Source organism: Curcuma longa, chromosome 1 (assembly GCF_044706935.1).
Source record: "Curcuma longa cultivar G26 ecotype Majalengka, Jawa Barat chromosome 1, ITB_CL_G26_1.1, whole genome shotgun sequence".
In the NCBI taxonomy this organism is placed as follows: domain Eukaryota; kingdom Viridiplantae; phylum Streptophyta; class Magnoliopsida; order Zingiberales; family Zingiberaceae; genus Curcuma; species Curcuma longa.
The window spans coordinates 19,511,382-19,531,516 of record NC_133861.1 but is presented as its reverse complement, the minus strand read 5'-3'; the positions used below and the strand labels follow the sequence as shown (position 1 = coordinate 19,531,516).

At 35.0% G+C, this 20,135-nt stretch overlaps 2 protein-coding genes across 2 annotated transcripts; both read left to right on the top strand.

Annotated features, from left to right (window-relative positions):
• On the top strand, positions 1-11,537 carry LOC141828167 (agamous-like MADS-box protein MADS1). Its single transcript, XM_074715543.1, has 8 exons — positions 1-182; positions 2,872-2,953; positions 10,521-10,582; positions 10,667-10,766; positions 10,878-10,919; positions 10,996-11,037; positions 11,208-11,381; positions 11,485-11,537. The coding sequence occupies exons 1-7, from the start codon at positions 1-3 to the stop codon at positions 11,379-11,381; spliced, it is 684 nt and encodes a 227-aa protein (XP_074571644.1). The 3' UTR covers positions 11,485-11,537.
• A 5,831-nt stretch (positions 11,538-17,368) lies between these two features.
• On the top strand, positions 17,369-18,130 carry LOC141840669 (dehydration-responsive element-binding protein 3-like). The gene has a single exon (XM_074728723.1). The coding sequence runs from the start codon at positions 17,454-17,456 to the stop codon at positions 18,093-18,095; it is 642 nt and encodes a 213-aa protein (XP_074584824.1). The 5' UTR covers positions 17,369-17,453; the 3' UTR covers positions 18,096-18,130.
• The last annotated feature ends 2,005 nt before the right edge of the window (positions 18,131-20,135 follow it).

Below are 20,135 nucleotides of genomic sequence, written 5' to 3'. Positions count from 1 at the left end.
ATGGGCCGGGGGAAGATTGAAATAAAGCGGATCGAGAACACGACCAACCGGCAGGTCACCTTCTGCAAACGCCGCAACGGCCTGCTGAAGAAGGCCTATGAATTGTCTGTCCTGTGCGACGCTGAGGTCGCACTGGTCGTCTTCTCCAGCCGCGGCCGCCTCTACGAGTACGCCACCAACAGGTGATGAATCCTCCCCTTTTGGCTGGTTTAATTTTAACTTTCTCGAGCAATTCGACAAATAGTTAGACAGCAAAACTTGGGCAGCCGCTAGATATTTTACACCCTCTATATCTGGAGGGAGGTTCAATTAAAGCTTCATTTTTACTTAGTCGGACCTTTATTTCTTTTCTGGTTTTGGTTTCTGGAGCTGAGATCTGCACTGGTTAGTAGTAGATCTAGCAGGAAGAAGCCCATGCTTATATAGATTTGAGTACAGAGGCCGGCTTACATTTACTTAGCCGCCCAGTGGTCCTCTCCTTCTCCAAGTTTGGTGATGTTTGCCTACATAAAAGTTTTTGTCTCTTGCTTCCCCTTTGAATGCTTTGTTGGGTGGAAGCATGGATCTGTGGAGTGAGGAGAAGCTACAACAGCTAATTTTGATCAGGTAGAGTAGGAACAGTAAAAAGGTGGAGTCTTTGTTATTGTGCAAGAAGAGAGTAACGCTGTAAATCCTCTTTTTTGCTTGATAATGTAAGCTTTGCTATTTCCTCTCTTTCTCCTTCTTTGTTGCTGTTGTTGCTTGCTCCTCCTCCTCCTCCTCCTCCTCTTAACTCCAGCAAAACAAAGGTAGATGTTGAGAGCCGTCTCACTCTCATTAGTCCGTTCCTTCTAAGTGTTTGTATTCTAATTGTTGAGATCTGTCACACTCTCCTAGGGTTCTTCTAATTGTTTTTCTTCTTCAACATATTACTGCTGAATTATGCAACCGGGCAAGAAGAGAGTAACACAGTACGGAATGAGCGCAGAAAACTGAGGAGCCAATGGGGTGAATGTACTGTGTGTTGGCTTTGCATGGGGAGTATAAAAAGCGAGCCAGGGCTGGAAGAAGCATCAGCAGAAAGAAGAGCAGCAACGCCCACAAGCTTCCCACAGAGAGACTGTGTGACTGTGAGGATGTGTGTGGGTAAAAGATGGAACACAGTTATTGCACCACGGTTAAAAGGGCTCAAGCCACGGCAGCTCTGCGAGAGGGAAATGGCCAATCATGTCGTGGGATCGAGTGCCACGGTGGCAGAGAGGACCAATGGCATGCTCGAGGAAACTAAGGTTGGAGTAAAGGCCACTGTAAGGACAGGAGTAAATAAGAGGCCTCGGAAATAGTCGCACCACAGTCTCCAACTGATTTATTTATTAACACCGAGGACAACCATCTGCCTCCTTACCTCTGCATCTGGCCACAATTGAAACCCTGTTTTATCACTCCCTGATCAAAAAGATACACCATCAGTCAAATTTTCATGTGCTCTTAGTTAATTAAACTTGTTTTAATACGACAAGACATTTGGAGATTGATGTCCCCAGCCTCGTGACTGTGTCAAGAGAATCTTGTGGATTTATCAGATGTGTTGCCTATGAGATATCCGGCTGAGTGGCTTTATTCAGAGCCTTGCTTCCTTGACAAGATATTTGAAAATCCAGATTTGACATCCTTGTCTATGGTCTCCCCGTTGGGGCCTTGTTGCACATGAGATATTAAACTGTATACAGTCAACTTGAGATCTTGTCATTGCATGTGATATCTTTCCAAATTTAGAAAATTAAATTGCTTTAGTAGCCTGCTTGAAATTCTTTACATAGAATTCGAGGTTTAGAGTATTTCCAGTTGCTCTGTTAATATGCTTCATCACACTGAAAGTTATAAGTTTGCAGAATTTATCATTTATGCACTGTAGCCTACATGACCATTAGTATGCTTGCTCATGGTAGTATGTTCTAGGGAGGCTTTCTTGATCATTAGGGTTTTCATATATATGTTTAATATAATTAATTCGTATAACTGCAAGAGTTAAATTAATAACAATAAGTTAATTAGGCTATATAAACTATCAGTGATATTAACTTATTTTAAAATTTTATTGCATTTTATAACCATGTTCAAAGTTAATTTTATGTCGAAGGATTCACATACAAGTTGCATAGACCATATATATATGACCTATGTTGTCCAAGATTTGATTTATTTTAGTTGATATTGATTAAATCAAAATGGCTTAAGATTTTAATTTACTAGCTTATACTCATAGATGTTAATTAAAACATTTGTTTTTTAAAATGTAAAATCTTGTTATAGGATATATAGCTATGCATGTTGTTTGCATATGTGCTATTTTGTGGGCAATATTTCATCAAAGTAGTTTAACACCATAGTCTATAGGATAACTTGAACTATTTGACCTTTTCGGCTTTTCACTTATCTTGTATGTTTTATGTTGTATTTTCCCTTCTATATTTGTTGCAAGGTTTTTAACATAAAGTTTATGCTTTTGCCAACTGTGCTTGCATTCATATGATTCGACTAGTATCAATGCATTTGACTCAAACTATCAACTTAACAATATTGACTATATATGATACTAGTTTCAACTTGAATTTCAGAAAATATTGATAAATCATTGATCACATTTCAAACTTCAGAAATATGGTTTGCTTATCACAATGGAGTCTACTTATCCATGCTTAATTGGTTGGCTACAAAATAACTATGAACATAATTTAGTTCTGTGTAGTTCTTGTAAGGTTGCTCAAGTGAAAGTTTCTTCAGAAACATTTTGTAAGCTTAATTCTTTGCTTCCTAGTTTTTGATGTGAACTCGAACTTCTAAGTTTTACCATAAGAGAATCTCTAAAGGCAAACTTTTGTTTCGATGCAGTGTTAAAGCAACTATTGGGAGGTACAAGAAAGCTTGTAACGAGACCACCAACAATGGATTTGTTTCGGAAGCCAATGCACAGGTAATCTATTTATTTGTTTGGTTCCATTATTTAAAGCAGTTTCTGGCCTATATAAGTTTGCATGAGTGCTATGGATAACAAAAAATTTAAAGGCACATAATCCTTTCCAATGGAAAAAAAGGAGTAAAATCAGTTGGATGAACATCTAGGAGTAAAGTACTGTTTCAATACGAACTACTAGAGCAGTACTAAATCGAGACAAACTTTGAATACGACCCCCAACACAATGTCAGCTAATGAGACAATCTCATCTGCATTGATATTGTGGAACTAACTCTCCAATCCTCTTTTACATGAGGAAAGCTTTGTTCCTTCTAAGAAAGTGTAATGGGACCTGAGAGTAAATTTCTGGAGCATTAATTTTTAAGGGCATGATATATTAGTACCGGATTATAACTTAATCATCTTAATCGAATTAGAAATTTAATATATATTTTTATAAAAATTGAAGCATATAACTGATTGATGTGAATTTCTTGCTGTATTCATATTTAAATTTGATGCACAAGTTTGGAACAGTGCAATGATAGAAAGAAAAAGTATCATACAAATGATTTAATTAAATATATATATCCAAAATAATAATATGACATACGTATCAGAAGAAGTTTGAAATTCGAGCCAGATTTCTCCTTCATTGATTATTTGTATGCCATTTTTTTGTTTGATGCTAAAACTATTCACTCTTCAATCAACTTTTCACAAGTAATATTGTGTTAAATTTGTTTTATCTACCGCAAGACACAATCAAAATGAAACTATTCCATATCAATTATACTTGTACCATGCTGATATTTGACATGCTTTGATACACATCATGATGATTTCAAATGATATTTATTAAGTTATTCAGTTTGTTTTACCAAAACTATAATTCAATTATTTTTGTTTTAATCACTGTAGTCTTATTCTTAATAAGCTAAGTAGATAACAGATTTACTAAACCTAATAAGCCAAATCAATGGTCTTCATTATTGTACTCCATGCTTGTGTGATCCTTAATTGTTTCAAACCAAATAAATTAGCTTAGCGTAGGTGAGTTAATCAGAGAGAAAAGTAAAATATTGCTATATATCCAGAATTCAACTTGTATTATTTCTATTTTACTACATAATCTCATCTTTTTGCAGATTGATGAACACATGTGATGCTGTACAACCCCTAGCATGTGGTCACATGTGTGGATCTTGTATCTACTTTCAGAACAATCTAAACAAAGAAGTAAACCGATCTAATAATTCTAAAACCACTGAAAATCAACATATAAGAGACTAGAGTAACTAGAGGAGATAGAATGGGTTTTTCTAGTCTTCTTATTGTTAATGCAGCAGTTACAAATTCTATGTTGCTTGTAAAAAACCTTAGGACTAGCTTAAACCCTTACCATCACTTCCACATATAGACAAAAGATTGCTTAATTTGGTAGTTGAATTTCCTAATTGATCTATGCATTATAGTTTTTCTATACACACATGAAGTTATCTTTGTCTAGCCAATTGATTAACCAACTCAAATCTCTATGTCCTAGACATTAGAAACTTGTTCTCTGGAATTGAATCAGGAGTTTGAGTTTTGCATACCCGTTGCCCTCGTGAACTTACCATCCCAAAGCAGCCAAACCTTTAATTTGTGGACCTATTACCTTCCTCAGTCCGATTGACTGACGCAAGCAACGGCGCGTGTCCTCCACATGATGCAGGCGACGATGGTTTCTTCCCGGCACGTAAATACTGCTTGACGTCCTCTTGGTTGTCGTACTCGTTGTTGTATTCCAAGTAAGGTTTCTCCTCTCTGGTACTGGAAACGCCATGCTCATCGTCATCATTCATGTAAGGTTTCTCCTTGTCGTACGTTCACAAGACCAGCAGTTTGTGAGCGTCTGCAATGGAGGTTGCAGCAGAGAAGAACCTTCTTTTCCAAGGCTGCAGCTGTCTTGATACCTTGAGAATTTGAGTGTTCCAGTATTCTTTATCAGGTTTTTTCCAAACCTAGCTGAAAACCAAGGTAACTGGTAGGAAATTTAACCTCATTACTGCCAAAGAAATCTTCCAATCTACTACTACCATTATTGTGGTCAATCGTCGCCTCCATTAACAATACTGCAAAGCACTATGCAAAGTATAAATCTCAGAGACATTTTTCTTCTTTTGGTAATACAACAACAACAAATGATTTTGCTTCAGGAGGAGAATGGGTGTTGGTCATAGCCTCGCATGAGACGAAGAGAAAAGGATTAATTTGCCGAAGGAGGAAAACAACTCATGAAAACATTGGAGCTAGAGAGGTAGCCTCATGTTGGAGCCGGAGGAGGCTGCCATGCTTCAAAGCTAATGGACTACTGGAGTAGGAGTAGGTTGGCTATTGAAAATAAAGGGCTTGGGTTGTATATATAGAATTGAGGGTAGTTTGGTGAAAATTATGTCATCAAAGGTTTTCCATCCTTCATTGGATACATATAAAATTTTTCCCCTTTACTAAACATGTAGAAGAGAAATTTTTAGTAGGGTTTTCACATATTTTTTTCTCAGTACTATTGGGATAATTTTCATCTAATTTTTCTTTACGGATAGGAAACATACCTAAATACCCTAAGTATAGAAATATTTTATAAAGCTAATTAATTAACCTAATTCCATACATTATGAATTTGCTAATTTTATTTTCATTGCTTGAAAATGATCTAGATTTGTATTCTCTATTATTTATTAATATAGTTGAGAGAACATTTGTGGGATGAACTCACCAAGCATATATAGTACCCTAAAACTAAAATATTTAATAATGAACTAAATTCATGAGGACATGTATGTTAATTAATAATTGTAACACCTATTGGTTAATAGGATGGTATACAACTAAATGTGCTCAAATGACAAGAATCTCAAATAATGTTCAGAACAAATCCTAATTATTATTTATATATAAAATTCATAAATAGATCTACATAACCTCAGAGAGAAATTTCAATTGCATGCATATATACTTCTAATGTTGTACAAAAATAAGTTATTTAATTTAAGGTGACAAAATTAGCAATTGTGTAGATATTTGATTCAGAATTTGTACTATTTATAGTTTGTGAGCTTTAGGCTTTATTAGCTGAATTATCAAGTATCTATACAAAATTAAAATACATTAAGTTTGCATGTCTGTTTATATACCCATGTTCATGAAATTGATTATAGCACCAACACATGCTATTCAAATTCATAATAACATCATTATTTGTTGGGCTTAAACTAGTTATATAATAGAGCAATAAATTATGAACTATCTAAATAAATTTCATGATATAATTTCAAGCTCATGTATGAGAACTAGTAGATTTAACTGAGCTCAATAACGTTTTGTCAAGAAAATCTAATATGATCTTTTATGTGACATGTTAGTACAACACTCATTTAGGATTGCTAGAGAGGAAATATGTGAATAACGAACCTACAAATAAATATTCTATCTTTCTCTTGCTAATTATTTAGTAAGGTCACACACACACACATTAAATAGCAATAATACGTAAAGCATAAAGAGGAGATACATAATTTTTTACTTAATTCATCAGCATTGTTTACTAGCTTTCTCCTCTTCGATAAAATATCGGAGGTGGAAAAACCTCTTATATACAATTGGTATAATAGGATAAAAGAAAAAGACTTATAACAATAAAGTAAACAATGTATAATAGAAATATTCGAAGTCTATTATTTGTTCTTCGAGCCTCAAGCCTCTTTTTATAACTTCTGGTCTCCAACTATAGAGTTGTTGATGTGGTACTGATCTAGTCGCCCGGAAACCTTTTCAATCGTCCGAAAGCCTTTCTGATCGCCCTAACCTTTCTAAGTCAACCGCCACCCTCATCCACAAACAGATCACTCTTTATTCGATCTTGCTGACTTGGCACCCTTCTAGTCACATGGACCACGCAGTCAATTCGGATCTTTGACCGACTCACTCAGACTTGTACTTCACGTGTGCTTTTAGTCCCCTGAAGGTCTCTCAAGTCGTTGGACCACCCGAACTGCTCGAATATTCTCAGATCTATTCAAGAATAGAATTTAGTGCATAGGGTCGCCCATATCATTTTTGATCCTTCGGAGTCTAGTGGCTTGGGCCCTGTTCCAAACCCCCGACTTTGACTTAGCCAACTATGACTAAGTCCACCTAGATTGAGTGCTTCTACTCTCGTCCCGAGTACAACTCACTTAACTCAGGTCACCAGTTTACCTGAGCATTCTTCATCCCGGCTTCTCATCCCTCGGATGCACTAAACTTTTCGGCTCACTCTCTTTGCATCATTCTCGTTCTACCAGAGTACTTTTCTGTTAAATTTTTCGTCCCTTGGATGCACCGAGCCTATTGACTCTATTTTCTTGTGTCATTCTTCTTGCATATTTGCGTCTCCTGCTTTAAATCTCGCTGTCTCTGATACTCCTAGTCCTTTCCGATGCCCTAAACTGTCTTATATCATTCTTCACCGTACTCTATCGAACCTTGAGCCATCAGATATCTGTGTGTTCTCCTAAGTCCCTGCACACTTAGACACATATCAGAAAATTTGCAAGACCTGATTTAAACTTATTTGATCAAATATCAAAATCATGGTACACACCACTTGAGATTCTAGCGATCTCTCCCTCAATCTTTTGGAGTTCTAACATGACAAACCTCTAACAATCAAATGGTAAGGATTATAGAAGATAAAACATAAAAAAGTTAGTATTGAAAAGATGAGAACACTACAATAGAGGTACCAAATTACCAAAATGATATAAGGAGATTAATTTACTAATATTCTATAAGGAACTAGTTATAACTCTAATGGATAACAAATAAAAACTAGGCTAAGAGGACAATGATATGTGCATAGATATAACTTACATATAATGTTCTTTATACACAATGTGCTAAATAATAACTTTACACGAACTTAAGATAAATTTGCTCATCAATTTACACGAACTTCATTTGCCAATATTAATAAACTAAACTTGTATAAGTTAGAAGCTAGTTTGTTTATTTGGCAATGCATAAAATTATTCAAACTTATTTATTTTCAATTGTCATAATAAATAAGTTGAAATTCTCAAAAGAGTTTTCACGACACAAAGAAATAAGAAAACAAGAATTCTTAGGAAACTCTAGCCCAAATCTAGAAGTTATTAGGTGTCTTGGAAAAAAGTGAATAAGTGGAGGCACCGCATATTTTGTATATGATCGAGTCATTTGCAAAGAACATAATAGGTATGTCATGTGCAACCCACATGAGTAGGGTGTCTAGTGCATTGTATCATGCGGATGTGCATACGGCCAAATCTCAAATGTGAGACAATGTAATACTTTATTGGCATACTTTGTGACATTGAAAGCTTGTCTTTTATCTCAACCACTACATAGTATGGTTGATATGCATTGAATAACTTTCGTTGCAAGATGAGGTGCTTAGATAATGTAGAATAAATGAGGGAGAGCTATTGCTATAATGAACAAAGAACTAAGTATCAAGTATCATCAACTATTGGGATACTTTTGGTTCGTGTATATGAAGAAGCATGACTTATACATGGATGCAACAACTTAATTTTAAAATTTCTTGAAACAATGGATAGTAGTTTTGACACATGATTTTGCGGACTGTCCTTTGTGTTAATTATCTCCAACTATAACTTTTCTAATATTAAAATAGTTTTTTAAAGTTTTGATCCAAGTCATATTTTGCCTATGCGAATGACAAAAGAACTTGCTAAAGATGTACATGCATGCCTCTTCAAAAATTATTTTATATTGAAAATGATGTAGGGTTGTTGTAGTTTAGGGTTTCTTTTTTAGAAGCATGGAGGAGTATAATGGAAAAGGAAAGAACTCTTGGAGTTTATAGGTGAATATGAGTTTTATATTTATAATGTGAAGGAAGATTGGTATTTTAAAATATAAATACTCGCATAAAGTTATATCTTAAGAAAAGACTGAGTTTATGTGCTTTCAACACATGGAGTCATGTGCAATACACATGAGCAATGTCTTTGAAAACATAATTGCATGCAATAGTTGTTGACATATTATTGCTTTTGTTGGGCAAGTAGCCACACGTGGCAAATAATAATTATGTGACATATATGAGGTGCAATGTGAGTGACTCATTAAGACACATGTAATTTATTTATACATACAAAGTCATCCACCATCTCATCTGGTATGCAAAATAGTTATCAACATGTGGTTTAATGCCACTAGTCTAGTGCCATAATGGCTCATGATAAACAACTACTAATAAGATTTAGTATGATTTAGATTATCAGTAGATCTAATGACTCATGATAAACTTAAATGATGAGTGTAGCCTAAGTGTTTGTTTAGTAAGGCTAAAAAAGCTAGTGAAAGAAAATGTAGGTTGAGAAAAGAGGAAAATGTAATATTTTGAGTTGTCTTCTTTGTAAGAAAAGAGGACTCATATTTTCTACAAAGTGATAATCTCTCTAAATCCATTAATATTCATCTAGCCTAATTAAATGAGTAGAAAACTTATTACTATGCCAAAAATTTCACTTGTGACCTTGCAAAACTGCATCCTTCACATATTAAAAATAATGCTTATCATGAATGATAACATTGTGGGAAGCTTATACAATTTGAGGAGTAATTATTCAGTGACATTTTACAATCACTTGTTGTATTTATGCTATACCCCTTCAACTCCAATCTTCCTGATTCTTTAATTTGGCAAATGACATTCAAGCTATCCCCAACCTACTTTCCGCCTCTGCCAAACATGAGCTATTAAAACCTCATTAGAAGACTATGTCATCATGCTTTAGAGCTAACACTGTTGTTGATCTATCAATGTCTATTGCCATAGGGCTGAGCTTGACAATAAATTGTTCCATAGCTATGTCTATCACAAATCACCAAGAAATTGCCTCTTTGTTTGACTAGGAAAGGACTCACAAACACAAACTAATTAATTAGGGTGTTTTTGGACTGTATTTTTTTAATATTGTCAATTTCTTTGTGTTTCTCTTCTATTGTAGAGATTTTAAGTCTACATTAATTAGAATTACATGTGTGCACATTTTCTCATAAATTAATTCTCCTATATATAGTTTTTTTCCTACATGTTTTTCTTCCCTTCAAGGATACACTCCAAAAGAGATACAATAAAAAAAGGGATGTAGGTTAGTCTATATATGGACTAGAGTGGGTTATAGAAGCTCTCTCCGAATTTTAAGAGAATTCACTACTAGCAGTGTTTCCTGGCTTCTTCCTTCTTTGATAGTAAATAAGAAGAAACAAATTAAAATTGATTATTAAGTTGAGTTGGCTGCAGATCATAAGTCGCCAGATTATTCTGCAAAATCCTGAAATTAAGCCATGCAAACCATGGGGTCAATATTTTTTTGGTGATTTGCAAAGTTCTTTGTATAAAATAATACAAATGCATATGTTGTCAGAAACCATTTGAAATTAACACACTCAAAGTAAATTCAATTCTTAACATAATGTCCCGTAGAATACATGCATACCAATTTGCTTTTGTTAAACTTCTAATGATTGATGCATCGTTTATCTTCAGTATTACCAGCAAGAAGCATCGAAGCTAAGGCAACAAATCAACAGCATCCAGAGCACAAACAGGTATTGCTGCAACCATAAGCAAAATTTTATGTCATTATAACATGCAGTAGGTGCTTCTTAAGAAAAAAAATCCTAGCTTTGCAGGAACCTGATGGGCGAGTCCCTTGATTCCATGAGCATAAGGGATCTTAAGCAGCTTGAGAGTAGATTGGAGAAGGGAATCACTAAAATAAGATCTAAAAAGGTAGACAATAACAGCTCTTTGTCAACTTAGTGAGAAACAGTATCTTATTTTTCTTCAGGTGTTCAAATCAGTTTGTCATGTTGATGCTACTTGTGTGATTCCACGTTTCAGAATGACCTGCTCTTTGCTGAAATTGAGTACATGCAGAGAAGGGTAAGCATAACTTCTTCTAACATCAACTGTGGAGTTTTCATACTTAATATTCTTATGTTTTGTTTCTCTTAATTAGGAGATTGAGCTTCAGAATGACAATATGTTTTTCAGGAACAAGGTCCTCCCTCTCCTCTCTTTGTATTTGCTTCAATTGATTTGACCACTTGTGAAAGGGAAAACATGATTAGCCTCTCTATTTAATCGACTGAGTAAATGTTAAATATTTCCCTCTTAACAATACGATTACTGCTGATGTTCCAAACTCAATGTGAATTTGCTGTGTAACAGATAGCTGAGAATGAGAGAGTGCACCAACAGATAAATATGCTACCGCCTACTGTGGCGGCGGTTGAATACGAGATGATGCCTCCATTTGACTCAAGGAACTTCGTGGAAGTGAACTTAATGCAGCAGAACCAACATTACAGTCAGCAACAAAGGACAGCCCTGCAGCTGGGATAGGCAACAAAGCTCACCCATCATTCAATAAGAACTAGTTTGCGTTTGTTTTCAGATTTTGTCCAGTCTGATCGAATTATTCATCAACTTTATTTTGATCTTGCAGATGAAACGATAAAAGATGGAGGCGTGATCATGCTTGCGCGCATCTGAAGACAGACTTGGATATTTGTATAAGGATAAGCATTTCCAGCTTTTGTTGTACGTACGTTGAATGACTCCTATTATATTGTTATTTATGCTGTTCTATACGATCAAGACTAATCTAATCAATGCTTCTTGTTGCAATATGTTCAATGTTTGTCATTAAATAAATCGGCCAAATGGATGTGTGAAGCTCTTTGTTTCAATTAGTAGCCCTTGAACAAACTTCGCGGAATTCATAAAGGATCGGATCAATTAAGGATCTTGCAAACAGGGAGGAAAACGCACTACTTATCGAAATTTTAGCTTTGATTTATCCTTTTGCTTCTGATCTGAATCTTGTAGACGACAGCGTTTCATAGAATCTAGTTTAAAAAGAATTTAGGCAATACACTATTTTAGTTCAACTGATACAAGGTCAGGAAAATGCTTTAGTCCACCTCTTTTCCTATTAATGTACAAAAATAAATAAATAATGTTTGTATTGCTTTATATTTTTTACCACTGAAAAAATTGATGTTAGTTACAGTCTCATAGTAGTTGCTAAATAGTTGATATAAACATTTTAAAATAATTTTAATAGAGTTTAAGTAATTATAACACTATATAATAATTATTCATAATTACTGAAAGTAAAGTTTTTTTTAAATAAAAAAAATAGAGTGAAAATGAATTTTAATAATTCATCGCCCTTTTAATTAATTTTGTCTAATTATCAACACCACCCGACTCGATATTGCCAGTTCGAGGAGTGCCGCTGCAATGACCGGTGGGTACTGAACATTGACAGCTCAGTCTTCATGGATCTAAGACGACTGATCAAGATTTGATGGGCCGTCACTATTTGGATTTTTGATGTGATAGCGTACGTCTCGACAGTATCTAAAAAAAATAATAATCCGCTAGCTGCTCATCTGGATGTCCATCGAAAGTTTCCCACCGACCACCAGGTAAATCGGAAAGCGCATACGCCAGATGCCCAGCATCCTTTCCATGGCCTCCCATTTGGAGGAAAATTTCTACAAATACGCCGCATGCTGCAAATGTCCAGATTACAACCCGAATGTCCTATCATTGCACCATTGCCCCGGAATGTCTCAACAGTATCTAGCTACCATAGCTAGCTGCTCATCTGGACCAGGTCAGCTTCGAATCCAAGATTGATTGATGCTAATCATGCTCAAACTTCTCGTTCCATGGCCTCGCTGCGGACGACGACATCACGAATTATTGGGAGCTAGTATGCGCCAGCCGGCTGGTACAGGCGTACAGCTGCCATTGTTTCCGGTACTGTCTGTCATCACAACACGTGGTAGACAAAAGAACGAGGCATGTTTTGATATCGCGCATGTGTAAAATAAGGGTTCCGTTTGGTTTAGTCTGAATTGGGGTCTGACTCGGCACGATCGGGAGTTTAAGTTATGTTTGGTTTGGTCCAATTCTGTCCACTCGACTCGCACTCGATCGAGTCGACTTGTTTAGAGCAAGGGATGATATTGGGTATGTAATTTGTCTTTTATCTTATAAGTAATTATGCTTAGATCTAATCAATCCTTATCACGTTTTGACTTTGAGGAGCAATAGTACACAAGCCATGAGAGGAGGACAATAGGCATTGCCAACCGTTTAAAGACTATATTATTGAACGTTATGTCATGGTTGGTCGATCATATATATAGTACATTTTCACAGTACAATAAATATGTTCTATTTAATAAAATGTGTGTGTGTGTGTGATGTACACTTGCACACTTATTTTAATTTAAGATTTAAGATTTAAAATTTAATATTTAAATTAAAAAAATTATAAATAAAAAATATATATATTATATTAGATGTTCACAGGATATATATATATATATATATATTTAAAAGCCTATTTAATACTTTATCACTATATCACACTCACCAAAACATATGAAAATTTATATTGATATATATTGAATAAAAGTCAAAAGGACATCTTTTTTATTGAATCATCAAAGACATCTTATGTCAATTTTTTTTAATCAAAAGGTGCCCCACCTCCTATAAAATGACACAAATATCCATCAGTATTGTTCATCTCCCATCTAAAATCTTGAACTGTCGAGCATGTTGTAACAGTTATAAAGTCATATTATATTGGATATACACTTCAAACATAGTATCAATAGAAGAAAAATATACACGACTCCCAGAATTAAACGGTGAATGTTAAAAGATGAGAAACAAAATATATTTAAGGAGAATGTAGGAGTACTAGCATTATGTGAAATATATGGTGACTCTAATATGACATGCAATAATATAGTATTAAAGTTGAAAATAGTATAGTAGTCAAGAGTGCACTCAATGAGTCAAATGGGCATGCACCATAAAGTAATGAATCTTGATGGTTGAATGAGAAAGTACAGGAGAAAGTGAAGGAAAAATGAACAACCTATAAGGAATTATATATTTGTAAGATGAAGAAAACTTTAAAAAATATACAATAACTAATAAAGATGCTAAGAAAGCAGTGAATGAAGCTAAGAATGAAACTTTTGAACGGTTATATATCAAAAATTAGATACAAAAGAAGGGCAAAGAGGCATTCATAGAATAGTAAAAGTGAGAGAGAGGAAGATAAAATATCTTATCCAAATAAGATGTATAAAGATGAATGCAATATGGTATTAGTAATTTATCGAAAAATATAAAAGAGCGATGAAAAAACTATTTTCATTAACTTTTTAATAAATATTTATGTGACCAACTTAACTTAGGTAATTTACAAATAAATATAGTAGGTCAAATAAATATAGAAATTTAAATTTTTATCGTATAATTCAAACTTCAAAAGTATAATAAGTTTTAAATGTGATGTAAAATGGAAAAGTCATTGGACCACATGCTATTTCGATATAGATATAGAAGTACGTAGAGAAACAAGATATTGAATGACTTACAAAATTATTTAACATGATATTGAAAATAAAAAAATTAATCAATGAAGAGTAATTAAGTACTTTATTTCCCTTATACAAGAATAAGAGAGATGTATAAAATTATAAAAATTATAGAGGTATTAAACTAATGAATCATAACATGAAATTTTGAGAAAGAGTAATAGAAAAAAGATTAAAGAAGGAGATCATGGTGGTCGAAAATCAATTTGTGTTCATGCTCGAAAGATCGATAATAGAAGTGATATGTCTTCTTAATCAACTAATTAAAAAATATCGAGACCAAAAGCAAGATCTACACATGTTATTGATTAACTTAGAAAAAGTTTATTATAGAGTTTCAAGAGAAACTATTTGGAGAATTCTAGAAAAGAGAGGTGTCAGTATAACATATATTGAACTAATTAAGGATATATATGAGTATATAGAAGCAACCAGAATGAAGATTTTAGGTAGATTAACTGAAGCATTTTTAATAAATAGAGGGTTATAACTGTAAGTCACTATCTTTTTACACTAATCATGGATGAACTCACTGGATACATTCAAGACACAATATCGTAGTGCATGTTGTTTGCAGATTATATTATTTTGATAGATGAGATATGTGAAAGAGTAAATGTTAAACTAGAATCTTAGTGGGAAATACTAGAAGTGAAAAGTTTTAGATTTAATAGAGTAAAGACAAAATATATAAAATTTAAGTTTAACAATATTAGACGTAATTAGATAATTATTAAGGTAGGAGATGATAAGTTGTATGGAACTTAGAGTTTTAAGTATTTAGGATCATTTTTACAAGACGATGGAAGGATTGAGAGAGATGTCTTAAATAGAATACAAGCAGGATAGTTAAAATGAAGAAGAGCGTTGGGTGTTTTATGTGCTCGTAAAGTACCTCTAAAATTTAAATGAAAGTTATACAAAATGACGGTTAGACATGCTATATTATATAATGCTGAATGTTGGGCTATGACTCGAACATATGAGTAGAATTTGAGAGTTGTGTGTACATACGAGGATAGACAAAATAAGAAATGAGAGCATTAAAGATTAAAGAAAAAGTTAGAGTTGTATCTATTAAAGAAAAACTTCGAGAGACACGTTTAAGATGGTACAAATATATATTTAGACGACCAATAAATACTCCAGTTAAGCGATATGAAATTATAACAAATACACACATCAAACGAGAAAGAGGAAGATAAAAAAAGTTAGTTAGCAACAATAAAATAAAATTTATTTAAGTATAGATGGTGATATAGTAGTCCAATGACATAGAAAGATCTCTATAGCCAATCCCACTTAATGGGATAAGGTTTGGTTATTATTGTTATACGATTTCAAGTCGAGTCTAGATATATATATATTAAATAAATTTTAATTATTATATGTTCATTGATAATATTACTATATATATATATTCTTTTATTGTTAAGTAAATTATATATTTTTTATTATTCAAGTTAAATAATTTTTATAAATTTAATATTAAATGAATAAAATAAAATTATTAAATAATTAAGAGAGTTGAATAAGATTAATATGAATTTAATAAATTAAAGATAGAATAGTCTTATATCAAATAATTTAACATAAATAAATTATAAAATTAATTTTAATAGAAAGATAAAATAATTTTATATTAAAAAATTTAAGATAAATAGATTAAAAAATTAATTTAAATACAAAGATAAAATAAAAAAAATAGATTAAAAAATTAATTTATAAGAAGGAAATAAGTTAATTAATATTGACCTATTAATATTACTAAAATATTATAAATATATTAAATTAAAAATTATAATAAAAAATCTTTAAAAAAATTTAAATCAACAATTGAACGGTTTGATGGTTAATCTGGGGCTCAACCCAAAAATAATAAATCCCAGTTTTCATGGACTCAATCCCTGGGGGTGGTGAAAGTTTCCCACCGACCATCAGGGTAAATCGGGAAGCGCAACGACGGCCAATCCAGATGCCCAGCATCCTTTGACTCATTGACCATACGATTATGAATCTGAATCCGGATCTTGTTAGGGGAGCTCAACCCATAATCTTACAGGTTGAATCCGTTAAATCGGACCAATGGATAATTGACTCATTGACCATGATTATGAATCCGAATCGAATCTTGTTAGGACCCAATCTGGATCAGATCTAATTAGATGCTCTTTTAATAATAATAATAAGAAGAAGAAATTTTCATTAAAAAAAACTCTTTTAACAATTTTTAAACCTTCTTCCCCTTGAAGACTTCTTCACGTAGAAGGGCCTTCAAGTCAGCATCGTATCAGCTATCTGTCCCATCCAAATTAATAACTTGATGCGCCAAAGGAGGAAGGGAGATCGACCTGCCCTGGCCTAATGGTCCTTAACCATCCACATACGTCGAAGACAATTTAATTCATCTCAGTGCCAATGGGCAATGGCAACTGGGCAAGGGCAGCAACAGAGAGAGAAGACATAGACGAAGGTGAAACAGAGAACCTCGAGTAAAAGTGCTCATTGCTATTGTTTGATCACAGACAGACGTGGGCCATTGACTTTTGAAATCATAGCAGAAGGTTGTTTGCAGGTCGCTTTGCAGCCTTTATATCCCATCTTTCCTCTACTGAAACCTCTCCAACTCAATCTTCCTTTCACTATATATCTTTGTTTCCATGATCTCAAAAGTCTGTTAGTTGTGTGCTACTCTGGTAGACAATATTGCAACTTTAAAGCACGCATGCACTTTGATGCTTCTCTCCAGAAATCGTCTAGATCGCGCGCTGAAGCCTCTGCGATTATTCCCTTCTTCTTCTTCTTCTTCTTTACAATGATTTATGCTGCTCGACGAGGCTGGTGATATTTGCCATGCTTGATGAAGAGTCTCTTTGTTTTTAATTTCCCCTGTGCTGCTGCTTGATTTGTATCTAAACATGATGGGAAGGAGCACGGGGATTTCATTAAAAAGCTAGCCTTTAATTTGGGCTTCGAGATCTTCCGAGGGAAACGAAGTGACATGGAAAGCCAAAAAGATAGCCTTTTGGCATCAATGGCGCAGCCTCCGAACTCTATGGAGGCTGAAAGCAGCGCTAATTCCGTGTCTTCCCACTCCCCTGCGTCCTCCTCTTCCTCCCCGCGCGGCGGCGAAGGTGCCGGCCCGGTGTACCGCGGCGTCCGGATGCGGAACTGGGGGAAGTGGGTGTCAGAGATCCGTGAGCCGCGCAAGAAGTCGCGCATCTGGCTGGGAACGTTCCCGACGCCGGAGATGGCGGCGCGGGCCCACGACGCGGCCGCCCTGAGCCTCAAGGGCGCCGCCGCGGTGCTCAACTTCCCGGAGCTCGCCGGCTCTCTCCCGCGCCCGGCGACGCTGTCCCCTCGCGACGTGCAGGCCGCGGCTGCCAAAGCCGCGGCGATGGACCCCGGTGCCGGCGCAGCGGCCGCGGAGTCGTCGCCGGAGGATTGCGACGACCTAAGCCAGATCGTCGAGCTGCCGCAGCTGGGCGAAGGGTGCAGGATGCTCGACTCAGCCTATTCCGGCGGCGAGTTCCTGTTCGACTCGTGGGCTTGGTGGCTGCCATGGTCTGAGACAGAGGATCCTACGTGGCCTCCGACGGATACTTTTCCTCCGACCACCGTCGAAGCCCTTCTACAGAAGTAAATGCTTATCATAATCAACTCTTCTTCTTCCTTCAAACGCCCTTTTATTATTATTATTATTATCATCTTTGGCTTTAACTTTATCTTGCTTTCTTTTATGTATATATAAATTTTCCATTTCTTGTCCCAATTAGCTTTAAGCAAGTGACAACATATATTTTGGGAAAGTTTTGGAGAAGAAACTACTCTAATGGTCTCGCCTCTGGTTCTACCATTTTGCTAGAATAAGAATTGTCAATGAATATATATATAATATATAATGAAGAAAAATTATTCATAAGAAGAATAATTGCCAACTGCTCTTCGTACCTCTTCGAGGTATAAATTCATAAAAAAAAAACAGTGAATAAAGAAGAATAAAAAGGACTAATCTGCTAGCTATAGACATTGCACTCCCTGACAAGTCTCTCAGGGACCTGTCGACTTATAATCTTGAACTTTCTTCGACTTACTATCGAACTCTCACTGTCGCATTAGATAGATAGTAACAGACAAGAAAAATATGCAAAGATTTGTTTTAGCATTATGATACATACCAGTAGGAGTATTTTGTTTTAGTGTGGAGGGGGAATGAGAAACAAAAATTTTGTTGTGAATTTGTGACAAAAGCTTCCTTTTCAGTAGCCCCCCATAATGTAATAAAAAATAGCTATCAGAACAGCGACTCACTGTCCAATTAATGATATAATTAGAAAATAGAAACACACACACTCACAAATTAAAGGAAAAGAAGAAGAGATTTCTTGGTTCCTCTCAAAAATATTCACATCGCGATCATAAATCGGGCATAGTGTACGTGATAGTTGGAAGGTGACAAGGTTTCGCATTATTTGAAAAAAAAATAAATAAATATTCCCACTCAATGGACCGGATCGGATTAATTGTTTGGGTTTTTATCTTCCCTCTATGAGGCAGGAGTCATGGATTCCCTTCTCATGGATTCATTGTAGTTGTTTTTTTTATCTGTATTATTTTTATTTTTTATATTTATATTTATAGTTATATTGGTGTTTTAATTAGTTTTTCGTCGATCGTCTACCACCGTGCGCCATGATAGCTAAATTTTTTCCCTCTCAGACAAAAAGAATAAATTAAAATAAAACCTTGAAAAGAAAACTTTAAAAGACTAACAAAACGATCAAAATTCTGACCACGAGCTTGTACCATTATCTATGACTGATTGTCAAATAGTTTAGACGGCCACCATGATAGTAAAATCATAACCAAATAGTCACGATGGTGATCTAGCAATCAAACAGCTGTGATTTCATAGTTGATCATTAATTGCCTATTGGATACAATTTTATAGTTATCTACTTATAATTTCATAATCAATCGTATTAATTTGGACATTAAAGAGAACTAATTTATTAATTTATCATGCAAATTGCATTCTGTTGGTGCAGGAAAGCACCAAATGATTGAATCATAGTTTTGATAATGGCAAGAGGTTCAAATTAAGTGTGTGGTAATTACTAACGAGTATGATCTAAATGTGTAGGAAGCACAGGAAAGTACTAGTTGAGGTTAGGCACAGATATGTCCTAGTAGACACTAGACAATGGAAGTTCTAGTTGGAGGCTAGACAATGGAAGCCCTGGCTAGAGGCTAGGCAGTGGAAGTCCTGGTCTGGAGGACTAGGTAGAAAGTTTTAGCGGATCAAATGCACCAGGTGAAAGTCCAGGCAGGTTAGGTGGACCAGATGACTGACAGTGGAAGTCCAGACAAGTCAGGTGGATCAGATGTCTGACAATGGAAGTCTAGGTAGGTCAGGTGGACCAGATGTTTAGCAGGAAATTTTGAGAGCCAAGGATCGAGGCTAAGCAAAGAGTCCAACAAGTCTAGAGGACTTGGTTGGCAAACATGTAAATTCTTTCGAGTGGAGTAGGTAAGGGCGCGTTCCTAGTGTGGGAACAGTAGACGTCGGTGTAACCCAAGATTTCATTGGAAATATGAAGTTAAGACAAAAAATAATTACAAAATTGTTTATCTTTTCCTGTTATCTTTTGTTTTGTGCTAACTTGTAATGCAAGAAAGGAGG

Bases quoted from the DNA above. Each gene is read 5' to 3' on its own strand.
- LOC141828167 (XM_074715543.1), top strand. From the start codon at position 1: ATGGGCCGGGGGAAGATTGAAATAAAGCGGATCGAGAACACGACCAAC. The intron at 10,767-10,877 runs GTAGACAATAAC...TCCACGTTTCAG, and splicing joins CTAAAATAAGATCTAAAAAG to AATGACCTGCTCTTTGCTGA. The intron at 11,038-11,207 runs GTCCTCCCTCTC...GCTGTGTAACAG, and splicing joins ATATGTTTTTCAGGAACAAG to ATAGCTGAGAATGAGAGAGT.
- LOC141840669 (XM_074728723.1), top strand. From the start codon at position 17,454: ATGGAAAGCCAAAAAGATAGCCTTTTGGCATCAATGGCGCAGCCTCCG.